This window comes from Leopardus geoffroyi, chromosome B1 (assembly GCF_018350155.1).
Source record: "Leopardus geoffroyi isolate Oge1 chromosome B1, O.geoffroyi_Oge1_pat1.0, whole genome shotgun sequence".
Taxonomy (NCBI): Eukaryota; Metazoa; Chordata; class Mammalia; order Carnivora; family Felidae; genus Leopardus; species Leopardus geoffroyi.
This window is the reverse complement of record NC_059327.1, coordinates 129,713,379-129,730,844: the sequence shown is the minus strand read 5'-3', so window position 1 is coordinate 129,730,844 and position 17,466 is coordinate 129,713,379. Positions and strand designations below refer to the sequence as shown.

Here is a 17,466-nt window from a genome sequence, read left to right as displayed (position 1 = left end):
GTGTCATTTGCGGAGGATGCACTACTGTGTGATCAGGCAAGAAAGAAGGAGTAACATGCAGAAGACCCTTTCACTCAAGGGAAAGACCTTGGTCCTATGTCAAAACATGGTTAAATGAATGAACTTCCATGTGTTTTAGGTTAAAATAAAATGTTTAGTGTGGAGATACAGTTTTGTAGAATTCTTGGATTCAGAGATTTTCTCTGGTAGCTGGTCAACTGGTCCTTATTTTGCAAAGGAAAGGACATTGATTTATTGTCTTTTATTATATGTTGTACCCTGAAGAAGATTATGTTCCTCGGCTGTGGAATAGGCTGTGATACAATATCGGCCTTACTACTTAGAGACCATTGTACTTTCAGGTCCACATTTCTCTCATGCTTCTGAATATTTTGCATGTCTGATTCCAGATAACTGGAATATTACTCTACCTTTAATATACACACTTGGATATAGTTCAGATTTGCCAATCAAGACATAAACTTTACAGAATTATCTCCTCTTCCCTGTGTCCCACAATCTACTTATTTTTTCCATTTTCTGGTTTTCTTTTCTTTTCTTTTTTTTTTTTTTTTTTTTTTTTTAAGGCCAGTCTGAGTGTTATTTGGGAAAGTGATAGATTTAAAAGTGATAAGCTTGTAGCAAACCTGAGGGTTAAGTACAGGTTTCTGAATTCTGCCATCATTGGGGAAGCATTAAAGGGTGTTTTTTTTTTCCTTTTAATGTCTATTTATTTATTTTGAGAGAGAGAGACAGAGACAGAGACAGAGAGTGCATGAATGGGAGAGAGAGAATCTGAAGCAGGCTCCATGATGTTAACGCAGGGCCAGATGCTGAGCTCAGCTCATCTCAGGACCATTAGGTTATGACCTCAGTGGAAACCAATAATCAGAAGCTTAACCAACTAAGCCACCCAGATGCTCTGCACGAAAGGTTTTTAATAAGTTTTTGTATATGTCAAGTGTATGCTTTCAAATGATGAAATTAATCTCTTATGTCTTTGCTTTTCATTATGTATTTTAGTCCTCTTTTTCTCTTTTTTCTGTAAAAAGTATGTAGTTTATCATAATGAGTACCTCTCTGTCAAATAACAAAAAAAAAATAAGTTTAAAGAGAATGTTTATCTCTATCTCTACAAAAAAATTTTTATAAATAGCCTGTCCTCAGTATTAACTTATTTCCCCACATCTGTAGCGTGAAGAGTACTGACATTTAAAAGGTTTTAATTTCTATTGATAATAAATCAGCACACTGCCAGAGAAGACTAAAATAATTAGAGGGACGTTATGTCAAGTCTTTTAGGCCCTCATATTCACACACAGTGCATGCTGCTTCTTATTGTTGCAAATGTCAACTTTCTTCTTGGTAAGGGTCTTTTGGGACATGGTTCACTCCATTTCAAAGGCATATAATAAAAGGAAAGGGCTTAGGGCAATATTTAAGCAATGAAAGAAACATAGGACATTTATGACTAGCTGGGAGGAACTGATTGCCTTTGGCTGTGCCTTGGGAAATCCCTAGGAAATACAGTAAGTTGGTGATTACTATTGTAAGTTAAAATGATATAAAGCATGCAGAGGAATTTGTGTTTTCCTTATGGGTGATACTATATTTCATATTCTCAGTGTACTTTGAAAGTTCATACTTACCTCTTATGTTTCTTACTGAAGTACTAGCAGGAGATATATTATTGAAAATTGCAGATAAATTACTTTCAAGAGGGTCAATTTAAGAAAAGAAAAAAAATAATTTAAAGCAAAGTTTATGTAAGAAAACTTATATGTTTTCATATACCTCAATTAGATCTCATAAAACTAGTCGTGTTTTAAAATTAATGATAGCAAAGTTTGTATTGCAAATGTTTGTTACATATGTATGGTGAATTTATTACGCGTGGGTACTATGGTAAATACTGTTAGAGGTAGGTAAAAAAGAAAGGCATAAATTTAATTTTCTCAAAGAATTTTCACTGTGATTATTTCCTGAATAGAAATAGAAATGTTTAGATCCGTTTGCATTATTTGGAGGCTGTCAGAATGTGATTCGTTATTACCATACAGATGTTCATTTCTGAGTTTCTACCAGGTTGTTGAGAAAATAAAGGAAAGTATCTCACAAATCGCTGTAATTTTTTTCTTTTATTCATAAAAAAAACACTTTTCTTTCTTCCCTTTCTGGCAGCTAAATATCTAACACCAAATCTTACTTTTTTGTCTCAATTTTACTACACTACCTTCAAACTAAAAACATGGCAGAATTATTCTTGAAATGAGGTCTGAAATGCTAATAGTAGATATTAAGCCTGATTATCACTATTTTTGGTCATGTAAAGATAACAAACTGGTTACAAAAAGTGCAATCTATTTAAGGCACTTTCATATTGCAAGTTCTGTGCACTGCCTGGTTTGATTAATGAGAAAGTAACTCTATCACTTGAGTCATCCAGGGTGGTAGATCAAGGGCATGCCTCGGGCAGCTCAATGATCCAAGGAAGATTTTAAAATAGATAATACTTTAATATGTTCAATTTGGGTGTTTTAATAAAGGTTTAAATATCAAAGCAAGAATCTAAGTAAGCCCAAAACTAATAAGGTTGTTTCTTATATAATTTAGGTGTCTAAAATTCATACACCTGAATAGTTTCCAATTTCAAGGAATTGCCAAGTATTTTATAACCTACATATTTCGTGAACTATTGACCCATCTCTGTTAATTAGTCCTTGAGGACAGTTCTGAGTGGTATATATAAACTTAAAGGTTTACCCTTATAAGTTTAAATAGAAATTAATTAATTAGCTAATTAATTTAGCTTAAATAGAAGGAATGTAAAAATATTGATATTTATCAGACATATCTTGTCATCATTTAAAATCATATTATTTCAGCATTTAGAATGGTTATATCAATTAAATCCTACTATTTCCATATATACATACTGTGATGGGACAAAGGTCAAATTTTCTTTTATTTGTAATTATTCTAGAAGTTGAACATTCTTCTTCAAATGCTAAATCTTAAATCTACTTTCTTGAATAACTAATTGTTTCTTAAACCATTTCTTTATCAATAGAACTTTAATTTTATGAGGACCTAAGAAAAGGCAATGGAAATTCTAATTTTCTAAAAATTTCACTTACTTGGTTTCTAATTACATTATCTGTAATAATTGTATAGCTCTTTAATCTCTTATCTGCAATTCTGAGAGCCAAAAAAAAAAAAAAAAAAAAAAAAAAAAAAAAAAAAAAAAAAAAACAAGAACAAGCAAATAAAGTTCCTTGAAAACCCAAAGATTTTCTATGACTTATTTGGTAACCAAACCTGACCTGATCTAAATTAACAAGAAGCTACTTATAATTTCTTTAAATCACAGCGGGATTATCATATTTTTGCTGCAGAAATATTAATGTCTTTGATTACTCTAGCCCTAGAGTTAGCTAGAGGTGTTACTTTGCAAATTCTAAATAATACTGGATTCTGAAAAACACTTGGCCCAACGCTTTTGGATAAAGGGTTATTTAAGAATTTTTTTATATTCATATTTCCATTCTATGTCTGTCACTGTTTTGCTTTTTGGTGTGTGTGCCTGGGGCTAGTGAATAAGTTCTAAATTCTTATTCAATTGTAACTGAGATATTACTTTAACATTTTTCACAAGTAAGAATGGTGTTAGCTCTTACCCCAAACAGAATGTGCATTCCTCTTTTCTATCTCTGGGTTCTGGAGTACACCTACAATCTGTTTTTTCTTAAATGCTTCCAGAGGAGTAGGAAGATATTAAGGAAGTTTATCATTTTTTTTTGGTGCTCTTTAAGGTATTTATTTATTGCCTTTTTTTCATGGGATTCTAGTTTTCATATTTTTTTCCTTGTTGCAGAATCTTGTGCTTATTTCAGTTCTTATTTATAACTAAGATGGTTTATAATGAGAACCAGCACACTCACATAATCCAGAGAATAGCCTCTACTGGAAATGTGGAAAAAATATCATATCATATAGAGATAATGTGCTTCAGTGAATTTTGTCACTTCTAATACAGCAATACATATAAAATAAGCACATGATGTGCTATAAACTACTGTAAAAATATTAAATGAGTGTAATGATATCCATGAACTACCCTGTCTGTATAGTAAAAAAAAAAAAAAATACAGAAGAGAAGTATTTCTCTGCTGAATTTAATAAGCTCCTGCATTTAATGTGAATGCTGGCTTGTTCTTTACCAAGCATTGGATGAATAAGTTCAATACTTCGATTTTGACATTTTATTGCCTTTAATTATTGTTAATTATTGCTTTAATTTATAGTCTCAAATTAGGGATGGAATTTTAAATCAATCCTTTAGAGAGAAAATGAGTTAGAAAGAAAATTATGTGGATGAACTGGAGAATCTAGGCTTAAGTCATCATGTTTCCCTAAATATTTCTCTTCCTGGTTCTACATTATATATCCTAAGCAATCTTCTTAAGCCCAATAAGTTTTTAACAATGCATAGTTTTCTTATGGTGCTTTCTGATGATTCATTATTCCAAACCAAATATTACTTTAAAAAATAGTAATATTTACTCTCCTTTTTTCTTAACTGATACATATATATTAGTTTATAAAGTCAAGGTCCAACAAAATGAAGACTTTGGAAATGAACTATCTTAGGTTTATCATTTTGGCTATATTTAGTCTTTATGCTGACATTTGATGGCATTTTTACTTATAAAAGATGCTATAGAGGTCCATCCACTTTGGAAGGCAGTTTGGAAGTTTCTTACAAAATTAAGTATGCACTTACTATACAATTCAGTAATGGCCCTCATTGATATTAACCCAACTGAGTTGCAAACTTGTGTCCATACATAAATCTGCACACAGACGTTTGTAATAGTTTTATTCGTAATTTCCTAAACTGAGAAGTAACCAAGATGATCTTTAACAAGTGAATGGATAAACTGTGGTACATCCAGACAATGGAATATTTTTCAGTACTAAAAGGAAATGAACCATCAAGCCTTGAAAAGACACAAAGAAACCTTAAATGCATATTACTGAATGAAAGAAGCCAATCTAAAAATGCTGTATACTGAATGACTCTAACTATTTAATATTCTGGGAAAGGCAAAATTATGAGTATAAAAACCAGTGGTTGTTAAGGGTGAAGGTTGGGGGGTGGGAATAGGTGGAGGATTTTTAGGACAGTGAAACTACTCTGTATAATACTATAATGGTAGATACATGTCATGCATTTGTCCAAACCCACTGAATTCAAGAAACAAATAGAGCAAATCCTTAGGTAAACTATGGATTTTAGGTGATAGAAATATGTCAGTGTAGGTTTATCAATTGTAATAAACGTACCACTCTGGGTTGGGGGGAGGGGGTATTGATGATTGGGGGAGGCGATCCATGTGTGGGAGCAATGGGTAAAGAAATAGCTTATAAGATAAATTTCCTCATAAGTATACCTTTATAGGAACCAAGCCCATAATACTAGTGTTTACTATGCTAATTAGAAGGAAAATTCATTAAAGCCAACAACAGGGATTATTTTGTGGATCTCTCATTTTAATTATTTAACTAGCCTTTAAAAAGTGAATAGCTCTTTAAACTGATTCTAAACTGAATCTAAAGTTATTTAATCATTCTAAAGAGGGTTTTGTTATTAGCAAAAACTGGAATACTAAACAAAAGTAAACAATTGTAACTATATCAGGGACTATTGTGGAAACCAAATGAGATAATGCTTTTCACATGGTAAGCATGGGAGCTTCAGAGAATAAATGTTCAATAAATATTAATTTACCTTTTTCAATTTTTCTTGTCTTTTCTAAGTTATTATATTTAGAATGAACTATTGACTTTCACAGAGGTCTATATTTACCTAATACTTAAAAACTTCTCCTTGAGTATACTATAATGTAATTTTGTGACAGAGATCAGTGTCAGAAATAAAAATAATTAATTTGAATTACAATCTGTGTTTGTGCAGAGCGTTGTCAACTGGAAGAATATAGCAAGTATTCAGCATGTGGTTGTCCTAACGTAGGTGTCCATCATACACCATTAATATCTTTATTTAATAACTTTCTCTTTCCATTTGATTATGCTGTTTTTCAGTGATTAACTTTTATTGATACACAGATGAGGGCCATTTTATTGAGGTCATTAGTTTTATTTTGTACGGTATTTGAGGTAGAAAAAGAAAAGAGCAAGTACTAGTACACTGCTTAGTTTAAGACTTTGACAAAATGTTTGCATCAGCTAAGGAATTGGTGCAAGGGAACCTACTTTTTAAGGAGGCCACTTCATAAATATCATGTGTGTTCTACTTTTCACAAAACTCTCTGTCATATTTAAATGTTCCCATCTTTTGCTGTAATTTTTATTTTATCTTCTTATTTTGGTGCATTACATATATTTTTCTTAATTTCCTCCATGTATTATCTTAATATATATACCTCCAAATACAGTAACTCAAAAGCCTTATTGAATAAAAATATTTTAAATCATCTTTATTTTGTATTTCTTTTCATATTCTTTATTCATTCCTCCACCATTTTCTATTGTTACCAATGATTAGTTGCTCCAAAAAAAATGTGTTTTATTTACAGGGCACAGCTTATGGAAGTGCTCCTGTACCTTCTCGCAGGCAATTATGTGAGTCTCTTAAATTCAGCTCTGTGTTGTAACCATGGCTATGTGTTCCTGTGCTGTAGCATGGCATGCTGAGACCAAGTGCCCTACGGTCAATATGCAATCCCCAATGTTGTATATTACCTACAATGTGTTCGTAGCAAACGGTTGGTTCCCTTTGCCTCTTCCTTATCTGTTTGTCATTATCAAGCCCATTTAAGAAAACTGCATTGCGATGTGGCCAAGTGTGTTGAAGCTTCAGTAATGACTCAAAGTCTGCGGCAAATATAGAAGAGGCTCTTGAGTTTATTTTCAGTGCAACCGTGATAGCAACAGTGATAGTACTTTCTGTGTCAAATGAATCAGTAAGGTTTCTTAAATCCTAACTTCTTTTTACATACTTGTTCCCAGAGCTCTTATATCATACACAGCTGTGTTTTTGCCACACAGCTAATGAGACCTCTTTCCTTGAAATGGAAATCCATTGAAATAAATCCTGTTTCTAGTGAATTTAAAGAAAACTTGACTTTCTAACCACTTTAGTTTATTTCCAAGTCATCATATTTAGAAAAATTGAAAATAGTCTATAAATTTTTAGATAGAAATCCCGGATTTTACAACCTTGCTCAGCTGTATTATAAATATATGCACCTTGGCAGAGAGTCAGATATTTGCACTTCAGCTCAGGAGATTTCTGTGACAGCTTGTCTGCTTTAACATGAACTTTTTTCAGTGAGAGATGTATATGTAAATTTAATATGTAGAATCTCCAAAGTGCCATCAGACTTTGAGAAAGAGCTATTTTCATTGCCCATTTCCATTCATGTCTTTCCTCTTTTTCCACACATCAGAAAATCATGGCTGTTTACCACCTTTTATAGATTGCTGCAGCAATAAACCACGTGATTCTAAGTATGTGGAGCAATAAATAGCAAATAGGTCCATCTTAATGTGATTTTGAAGGTGATTCAAAGCCACAGTACTGTGTTTATAATGCTTTTCTTCCCTATCGGCAGAAGAAACATACAATTTGATCACATTCACTGAGGAGGATCTGTGAATCAATTAAAAAATTGCAGCACTTTGCATCATTATAAAGCTGCTCAAACAACAATCAAAAATATGCACTTTATTATCTCACATTTCATGAAAGACTTTTGAATTTCTGAATTATTATGAATAAGGTTGTGGCAGAAAGATTTGCTATAATGAATAGAAGATTGAATTTAGATATTGCATTGAAGATAGAAGAATATCTATTGTTAGGGAAATAGAGGAGGTATTGTTACTAGAAACTTTTGGAAATGTGAGTTCATTATAAGTGTTCTGAAAATAATTATGAGTAGGAAAATAAAGAATATGGAAGTATAATCAAAAATTTGGATTAATCTTATTTCTCACTTTCACAGAATCAAAGTGCATAGGAAAATAATATTAAATATTTGAGATTTCAAATAATTTGTTCTGGTTAAATAACAGTTAATGCTATTAAAAACAGAATGAAAAACAAAATGATGCATGGTTTGTCTAAGTAAGAGAATCTAAAGTTGAAGTGTATTCTGTGCCTCAATATATAAACCAATATGGATATTACCCTCCTAAACATGTGGACTTGGGAATAGTAAGCTTAATGAATTTGGATAATTATGAATTATCACGTTTCCTTTTGGTCATGTTAAGTCTTAGGATCTCTGAGTTATGTATTAGTGGAGACTTAAGTATTTGTAATTGTGGTGCTTATCAAAGATATTATATTGAAAAAGTGAATGTTTTATTCTACATATGAATGTCAGAATATTGATTTTAAATATCTCTATTCCTGCCTTGTTCCCTAAAATCAATGTGAATTTTAAGATTTTAAGATATATGGATATCTTACAGTTGGCTACTCACTCTAGTATTTTACATTAGTGACTATGTCAGAAGTGGTGACTAACACTTTCTCTAGGTTACAATTAACTAAAGTTTCATTCTTTCTTTTTTTTTTTTCTTTTTTTTTATATTTAGTATCCAGGACTTCTTTGTTCTATAGCTGCCACTTTATTTTGAAATATATCCAGTTTCACAATTTCCTTTGGTGATAACCTGAAACAGAATCTAGCAACAAAGAGGGATTGCTTACATGATGAGGTAATTAGAAAGGCTATGAATATATAATGAGAGAATTTACATCTCCATCTCCCTAAGCATGATGTGGCTTTTAATTATCAAGCCCACTCCAATATACCTGTATTTGCTACTAATAATTGATCAAAGTTAAATTGAAAGTAATATAGTCTTAGTTAATACTTTTCACTTTCAGAGAAATGCTTGTGGAATGATTAACTTGGGGAACTGGGAGTCTTGAAAATTTATTTGAATGTAAACAGTACAGTTTTTGTTAAATACTAAAAGGATAGATCATCTATTCAAATGATGTTGACTTCTTAATTTCAAACTGGTTTCTGGTTTAAAAATCTATAATCAATTTAGTGAGTAAAGGGTTATCTTATGCTTGTAAGACCAACTCTATATTTGTGTGTGAGTTGAGATTTATAATATTTGAAAAAAATTTTGCAAAGATCTGACCCATACAGTATTATCTCAACACTTCAAAATATAGGAACTGATTCACATAGGTTATTATTTTGTATTGTATGCTATACTAAATACTATAAGTGTTCTAAATTACACAGCATACACTTTTTTTTTAAATATGAAATTTATTGTCAAATTGGTTTCCATACAACACCCAGTGCTCATCCCAACAGGTGCCCTCCTCAATGTCCATCACCCACTTTCCCCCCTTCTCACCCCCCATCAGCCTCAGTTTATTCTCAGTTTTTAAGAGTCCCTTATGGTTTGTCTCCTTCCCTCTCTGTAACTTTTTTTTTTCCCTTTCCCCTCCCTCATGGTCTTCTGTTAAGTTTCTTGGGATCCACATAACAGTGAAAACATATGGTATCTGTCTTTCTCTGTATGACTTACTTCACTTAGCATAACACTATCCAGTTCCATCCACGTTGCTACAAAAGGCCATATTTCATTCTTTTTCATTGCCAAGTAGTATTCCATTGTATAGATAAACCACAACTTCTTTATCCATTTGTCAACTGATGGACATTTAGGCTCTTTCCATATTTTGGCTGTTGTTGAAAGTGCTGCTATAAACATTGGGGTACAAGTGCCCCTAGCACAGCATACACTTCTAACAGGAATGTGTCTTACCTTTTTTCAAAGGAATATCCTAAAATTTCATAAACCAGCTCTAAAATTTAATAAACCATAAATATATTTTTGTAGAAAAATTGTGAACATCGTATTGCAAAATGCATGCAACAGTTCAAAAATTGTTTGGTTAAAATAATTAAATGTAAATGTTTTTCTTTCATTTCATAGCATGGCTTTATTATTTCTCAATTTATAAAAAGGAGCATCAAATATTTATATGCAATCTATTCAGAGGTATTTACCTAATTTAGTTAAGTCATCTCCAGATAGTTGAATGTCAACTTAATTGAAATGGCTACACATGATAATAATATTACCTACCTATTCAGAATCAGATAGAAGTTGCCTTTATAATACAAATAGAACTAAACCGTATGTTTACAACATACACTTTTTTTTTACTGTTTGATAAATAGGTAGAAAATTAGCCTAAAAATAAAGGGAAACAATTTAGCTACATATAATTGAAAGATTAAATGTTTCCATAGGACTTTTCACATTGTACTTCAATCTATCCTTGAAAATACAAAAGTATTCTATGAGACAGCAATCGTTGTTATTCAGATTATCAAAAAAAAATGTACACGGTCAGTTTTTCAAAGTATGTTTCCCTCTCATTTGCTTTAGCTTACTTACCCTAATTTTCAATCATTTCTATTTTTGCTTGCTTTTAGAGCTGAAAAGTGAATTTTAAGTTCCAAACGATTTCATCAGCAAGTGATGAAAAACAACAAATTAAGAGGAAAGGCAGGAGAGCAAACTATTTATAATGACATTAATCTTAAAGTCAGAAAGAAGGTTTTTAAGATGCTAGGCTGTATTTGTACAAACAGATTTTTCAAACTAGTTTTTCCACTGTGCCTTCTGATTTATTCCCTTTCCTTTTTGGTTTATCAATTTATTTGTTGTCATTTCCCTTTCTTTTCTGACTCTATCATCCCACACAATATCTTTGCATTATTTATCTTCCTATTTTAGGTGTAACTTTGATTTTACTTGTTTTCCTCATTCTTTGATCTACTTAGAAATAATAAAGGAACATATTTCAACAATAGTGAGAAATAACAAAACTTTACTATCATTACCTTTGAAATACACCTTCAGAAGTCATGGCTGGTAGGGTTGCTTCAAATGTTACATGAGTAAAATGGCTCTGTATTCTTAGAAAGTGCATTGTGTCTATGTTTGCAGTTAAATGTACATATACATCTGGGAATGAGAAAGTTCTGTTTTTCAGAAGAGAGGTTTCAGTCACAAAGAGAATAGCAAGAAAACACTTTAAGTGGCATGAAGAAATTATTAATATACAACTACTAGGAGACAAACTAGTATAATTGATTACTAGAAAGTATAAAAGATCCAAAAGAAAAGTGTAATCTATGTTATAATCTTACAGAAGTAAAACTCTCAATATTGTCATTCTTTTGAAACCAAACTAATGGTTGGTTTACAATTGAGCTTACAATTTTGAGCTACTAAAAAGTAAAAGCTATACTCAGTTAACACAAATATATGTCATCTCCTTTGATTTATAGACAATCATGATTATTATTCTAGGTTACTGAAGTTATTTAGATAATAAATATATGCTAAAGCTATATGTAGATGTTTGGTTTAACTTGGGATGTAAGAAGCTAGAAAGAACCTGGTTCCCACCCTTATGATAACAACAACAAAAGAAAAACCTGAAAAAATATAAATCCACAACTTTTTTTGAAATGTCAGAGAGCTACAGTAACAGGGCAACCAAGTTACCTGAGACAGAAGTAAAATGACAGTTTACAAGGAGAGACTAGATACAGCAAAGTTAGGTAACGGTAAGAATTCTGTTAATTTCTAATTAACAAATTGGTAGGGGTTGAATGTGGGCTAGCAAGAGGATGTAAGTATAATGAGAATGTGCACCCACTTATAGGCTCTTCTTTACAGATTTCACTGGATACTCACAAAAACATCTTGCAAGATTCCTGAGAAAGTGTTCCTTGAGCTAACGATTTAAAGAAGGGAATAGCAGCCGCTGTAGGAAAAGCACAAAACTCCACCCAGGTTCTCCTTCCTATTATCCATACAAAACAGACACCCAAAATACAGGGAGAACAGCAGACCCACTGATGAAAACTCACTGCAGTTGGGGGAATAGAAAAAAAAATCTTTTATTCCTGAGACAGGGGCAGGAATATATGATAAGCCCAGAACTACAAGCAGGTGGGGAGGCTGAAGCACTGAAAGGCTGCATCTGTGAGACCCAAGGACACAGTGCCTGGCTAAGATTTAGGGTTAATCACAGGAGCAGAAAATGCTTCTCTCTATGTGCCACAGACTAACAAGCACTGGGTTATCAGTAATAGAGGAATTTGGGTAGGAATATTACAACAATATGGAGAGAAGCCCTCCTGGAGACACAGCACAAAGGAGAGACTAAAGATGAAAGTGGAGCCAACAGTTAGAAAAACCCTCTGGCAAACTATCCCGACCCTAAATGAAAGGTGTGGTTAGAGAAAATTGAAGCCTGTGGGTACCTGTAGCAACGATAACAAACCCAGTTCAACTCTGCCTAGACTGACCTAGATTCCCATACCAAACCTCTGGCAGAAGGAATGACATGCCTATTTTTCAGGAATATAGTTTATTGACCTAAGTCTCTACACCTTACACAAGATGTCTGGCTTCCCACAAAAATTCTGAGGCACAAAGAAAATCAAGAAAAAACAACACACTGCCAAGATATAGGAGAAGCAACAGAATCAGATTCAGATATTGCTGCAGATATTGGAAATATTAAAAGAAGAGTGAAAATAACCATAATTAATATGTTAAATACTCTGATGGAAAAGTTTGATGACAAGCAAGAATAGATGTGTAATTTCAGCAGAGATGGAGTTGTAAGAATGAATCAAATACCAAAGCTAATTATTAAAAGCTCAGAAGGAGAGATGAAGAATGCCTGTGATGGTCTGATCTGGAAACTCAACAGAGCTGAGGAAAGAATCAATGAACTTGAAGATAGGTCAACATAAGTTACCCAACCTAAAAAATAAAAGGGGAGAAAAAATCAGGGGTGGGGGGAGAATAAAAGAACAATAGCTGTGGAGCAATACCAAGTGGTCTTACTTAGGTATAATTGAAATCTCAGTGGGAAAAAGAGAATAAGGCAGAAGAAAAAATTGAGAAATAATGGCCATTAATTTTCTAAACTTAATGACATATGCCAAATTACAGATACAAAGAAGCTTAAAAAACAATGAACAGATAAAGAAGAGTAACAACAACAAAAAACACACCCAGACATGTCATATTCAAACCACTGAAAATCAAAGACAACATTGAAGGTAGCCAGAGGAGAGGAAATAAACACATTATATACAGAAGAACAAAGATGAGAATTACAGTAGATTTCTCATCAAGAACCCTGCAAATTAGAAGGTGGTGAAGTGATGTCTCTAAAATTGCAAAAAGGGAAAAACAAAGTGGCAACACAGAAGTCTGTAGTCAATGAACATATCTTCCAAAAATAAAGGTGGCATAAAGACTTTTCCAGAAAAAAACACTGAGAAAATTCATTGCTGGCAGGCCTTCATTACAAGAAATGTTAAAGGAAGAAGTGATGAAATGGGAAATGGAATAAATGAAACTAAATATAAACTTGGCCTTAAAAAAATCATATATAGAAATATCTGTTTTAGATTCATATATGATTTATGACATGTTATGATTTAATTTGTAGATCTTAAATGAGATTAAGTTATATTTACTACTAAGGTTTTACCAAAAAGAGCATTATCTTAGTCTGTTCTGGTTGCTATAACAAGAATGCCATATAGACTGCGTGGTTTAAACAACAAATGTTTATTTCTCACAGTTCTGGAGGCTGGGAATTCCAAGATTACAGTCAGCAGGTGGTGTCTGGTGAGAACCTACTTCCTGGTTCCTCATGGCTAGTTTCTTACTCTATCTTCACATGGCAGGAGAGGTGAGGGAGCTCTCTGGAGTCTCTTTCACAAGGGCACTAATCCCATTTATCAGGGCTCCACCCTCATGACCTAATCATCTGGCAAAGGCAAGAAAATACTATCTCATTAAGGATTGGTTTCTGAATGTAAATTTTGTGGGAATACAGGTGTATAGCCAACAGCATCATATTCACAATATTTTTATAGTTTATGCCTCCTACCTCTGTTACAGATATTTTGCAGAAATTTCTTATGGTGTATATATGCACTTAAATATCATACAGTTTTATTATGGGTATTAAAGTTAAAGATGAAGCAGAAACTGTGCACCCAGTATGGTATAGAGGAAAGGCAGGAACCCATGCTGTTAAAGTCTGAATGGTTCATTAATTCCTTTGCTATTCTATATTTCTATACTCAATGATTTGTATAATTTGTATTGTCATGTTGTTGCAGTCTTCTCTTACCAAAATTGCTACCTTCTTTTGTAATTAAAAACTATTAAATTGCTTGAACTGTTTTAACCTAAATACTAATTTTACATTATGATATGGTTTAACCAAAATTTTTCATTAATCAAGGGACTTTTGCCTATTCTGAACTCATTCTTAAACAGAATGACATTTAAAGATTACGAATTGAAGTACTAAATTTAACAGACAAGAAACATATTGTGGGATAATACTAGAATATAGAATAAAAGGAATATGATCTTACTTTCATATTTTCCTTTTAAATAATTCGTGAGCTAATTAAGTGGATTAAGTTACTGTCTTTAAGAATTAGGAATAATCAGAATATTCTCTTAGAACTTTGGAAGTTTCTGATCATTAAACTGTAATCTCATTATCAAAGTAGTCAAATTTTTTATGCTTGTTATTTTATAATTCTTTTACCTTCTATATGTTAATAAGTGTTTATAAGTACTCACAAGATGCTAGATTCTGCCTTTATTAAAATTGACAGATAAGTGATAAGACCACTAATGACATATAGAGCTTATTTTAAGGCAATATATTAAAGGAATATATTAGTAAATATATTTAGATTTAATACTTGGGCCCAGTGATATAATGGATTTTGAGAGTGAACTTAATCTGTTACGATTTTTCTTGAAGGTTCAAATAGGTTAAGTGTTTCCGAATAGAAAATATAAGTTGCCATAGGCTAAAAATATGAAATTATAAATACTCCTAGGGATTATTTATTTCAATCCATCCAACACAAATAAATTCTTGAGAGATTAAGCGATTTTTCCAAAGTTCAAGGATTAGTGGCAAAGCCAGGGTTCTAACCCATTTCTCTGCTTCTTCTTCCAAGGTTCTTTAATGTTTCTATCAAGATATCATGTCTTTTTCTCCCTAAATTCTGTGGGAAGTTTTCTTCTTTTTTTAAAAAAAAATTTTGAAGTTTAATTTTTGAGCAAGCAAGCAAGCGAGAGAGATCACAGGAGAGGAGGGGGAGAGAGAGAGAGAGAAAGGGAGAGAAAGAATCCCAAGCAGGCTCCCCACTGTGCGATAGTGACCTGAGCCTAAATGAAGAGTTGGTTGCTTAACCCCTTAACTGAGTAAGCCACCCAGGCAGTCCTAGGGAAGTTTTCTTTCTTCTGTCAAACTAACAGATGATGCCCAAGTAACGCTTGAAAGTTGAATACAGGTTAATCAATTGAAGAATGTGAAAAAGAACAGGTCCAGGAGGATGAAGCAGCATGTAGAAAAGCATGGCAGAGGGCTGAACACAGTTTCTTTGAGCAGCTGTACATTGCTCAGAGGGCAGACAGATTGTAATTTGTGCAATGGAATTTCCTTGCAGTGTTGGAGAGGGTCAGTTTCTCTGTTAGAGATAAAACTAAATTCACAACAACAAATGTTATTTATTTATTTTTCTTCTTAAAAATAAGTGTTGTATTTTTGGCAAAAGACACTGATTTCTTATTAAAACTTAGGTTATTTTTCTTTATTCGTCCAACATTTTGTTTAAATAAGCACTGTTAGATTTCTCAGATAACCTGTAAACTATTTTAAGTCCACTTGTCAATTTGTGAAATGAGGCAATTATGACATATGATCTAATCTTTATCTTAAAGAATTAAAGATGGTTGGATATGAATATAGATCAAAAAATGGTTGTTGCTTATTTGTTTTTGCTTCTTAAAGAACAATCAGACCAAGGAATTCAACTCCCTTAACATAAGTCAGGAAATCTCCATTTTGAGTTGTCCTTTGAATGCTACATACATTACTTGGATCCTCAGGGGTGGGGAAAGTCTCATTATTGTTAAGGCAATCACAATATTATGTATAAATATCAGTAAGTATCACAATTTTTGATCATTTAAAACATCAGTTAAAATGAGTTCATTTGTTGCCACACATATAATCTCTGGGTGAGTAGCATTCTTCAGTTTACTAAGAATCCTGATGTACAAACACTGCATTTGTATCCAAATACCTCCATGTTGGCCTAAAACAGATGACGTGTTAAATACACCCATTAACCTGCTCACCTGGTGACACGTAACTCATTTATTGTTCAAGCATATTCATGTTGATCTGGCGTATTGCTCACTCCTTAAAAATGAAAAATATACATCCTGTATAAATACATAATGAAACATCTTCCAAGAGACATAAACATTTGAAATTATGATTGGTCTCTGAGAACTAAAATCAATACATAATAGATCTTGGATCTATATATGCAAATTAGCTTAAATTGGAAAAATCTGACATGACCTTTAAAATGTGGCTGTATTAGGCCTCAACATAAAATCTAAGGAAAACAAACATCATCAACCATAAATAGAGGGTTTTGTTATCATTAATACAGACAAAAAAAAATTTAAAAGTCAAGAGGTCAAGCATTTAAATACCCCTTCATGTATAATCCAGGAAACACTTGAATTATTGATCCCCTGGTAGGTATAATTTATTGTGGAAACGGGCACATCAGTCAACTTAGCTCAGTGATTGAGCATTTCCTTGTCTGTATTATTACATGGTCTACATGCATCTTTCTTTTTATGATATATAATCTGCTTTCCCATGTGACATTCACAGAGGGAACATATGGTTAGGGTTTGGGGGCCCTTAAGCATCTGATTCCTCTAGCAGTAATAATTCAAATTGGAAATCAAAAAGTTAACATTGAATTTTACACAATTTTCATGTGAATCTTGTTCAGAAAATCTGTCCATAAAAAATTAATTCATTCTTTGTTTTTATTTTTTCAACATTTATTTAATTTTTTTATTTTTGGGACAGAGAGAGACAGAGCATGAACGGGGGAGGGGCAGAGAGAGAGGGAGACACAGAATCGGAAACAGGCTCCAGGCTCTGAGCCATCAGCCCAGAGCCTGACGCGGGGCTCGAACTCACATACCGTGAGATCGTGACCTGGCTGAAGTCGGACGCTTAACCGACTGTGCCACCCAGGCGTCCCTCTTTGTTTTTAAATATGAAAGACTAAAAGTATAATTTTGGGAGACTGAAATTGCTTTGAGGAAAGTTTTCCTGGGAGACTCCCAGGAGAACATTCTCTAGGACCCCTTCTGCTTTCATTCCCTACTCAAAAGTCTTGCTGTTTATTTAGAACAATGTTGTAAATATCTATAAATGCAACTTTTATTTTCTTAGTGTCCTTTTTTGTAGGCTTTATAGCATTTAGAAAGTTGATGGAAATAATA

At 32.7% G+C, this 17,466-nt stretch overlaps 1 protein-coding gene across 3 annotated transcripts in view; it reads left to right on the top strand.

The window, feature by feature from the left end:
* CCSER1 (coiled-coil serine rich protein 1) overlaps nt 1–17,466 on the top strand; it is a 1,315,617-nt gene that overhangs the window by 1,016,997 nt on the left and 281,154 nt on the right. The window contains exon 11 of one of the 3 annotated variants that reach the window (XM_045472871.1): nt 6,600–6,645. The exons of the other annotated variants lie outside the window; for them this stretch is intronic. Within the exon in view, the coding sequence (XP_045328827.1) occupies nt 6,600–6,645 (46 nt within the window). The remainder of the gene's footprint in view (nt 1–6,599; nt 6,646–17,466) is intronic. 3 annotated transcript variants of the gene reach the window in all.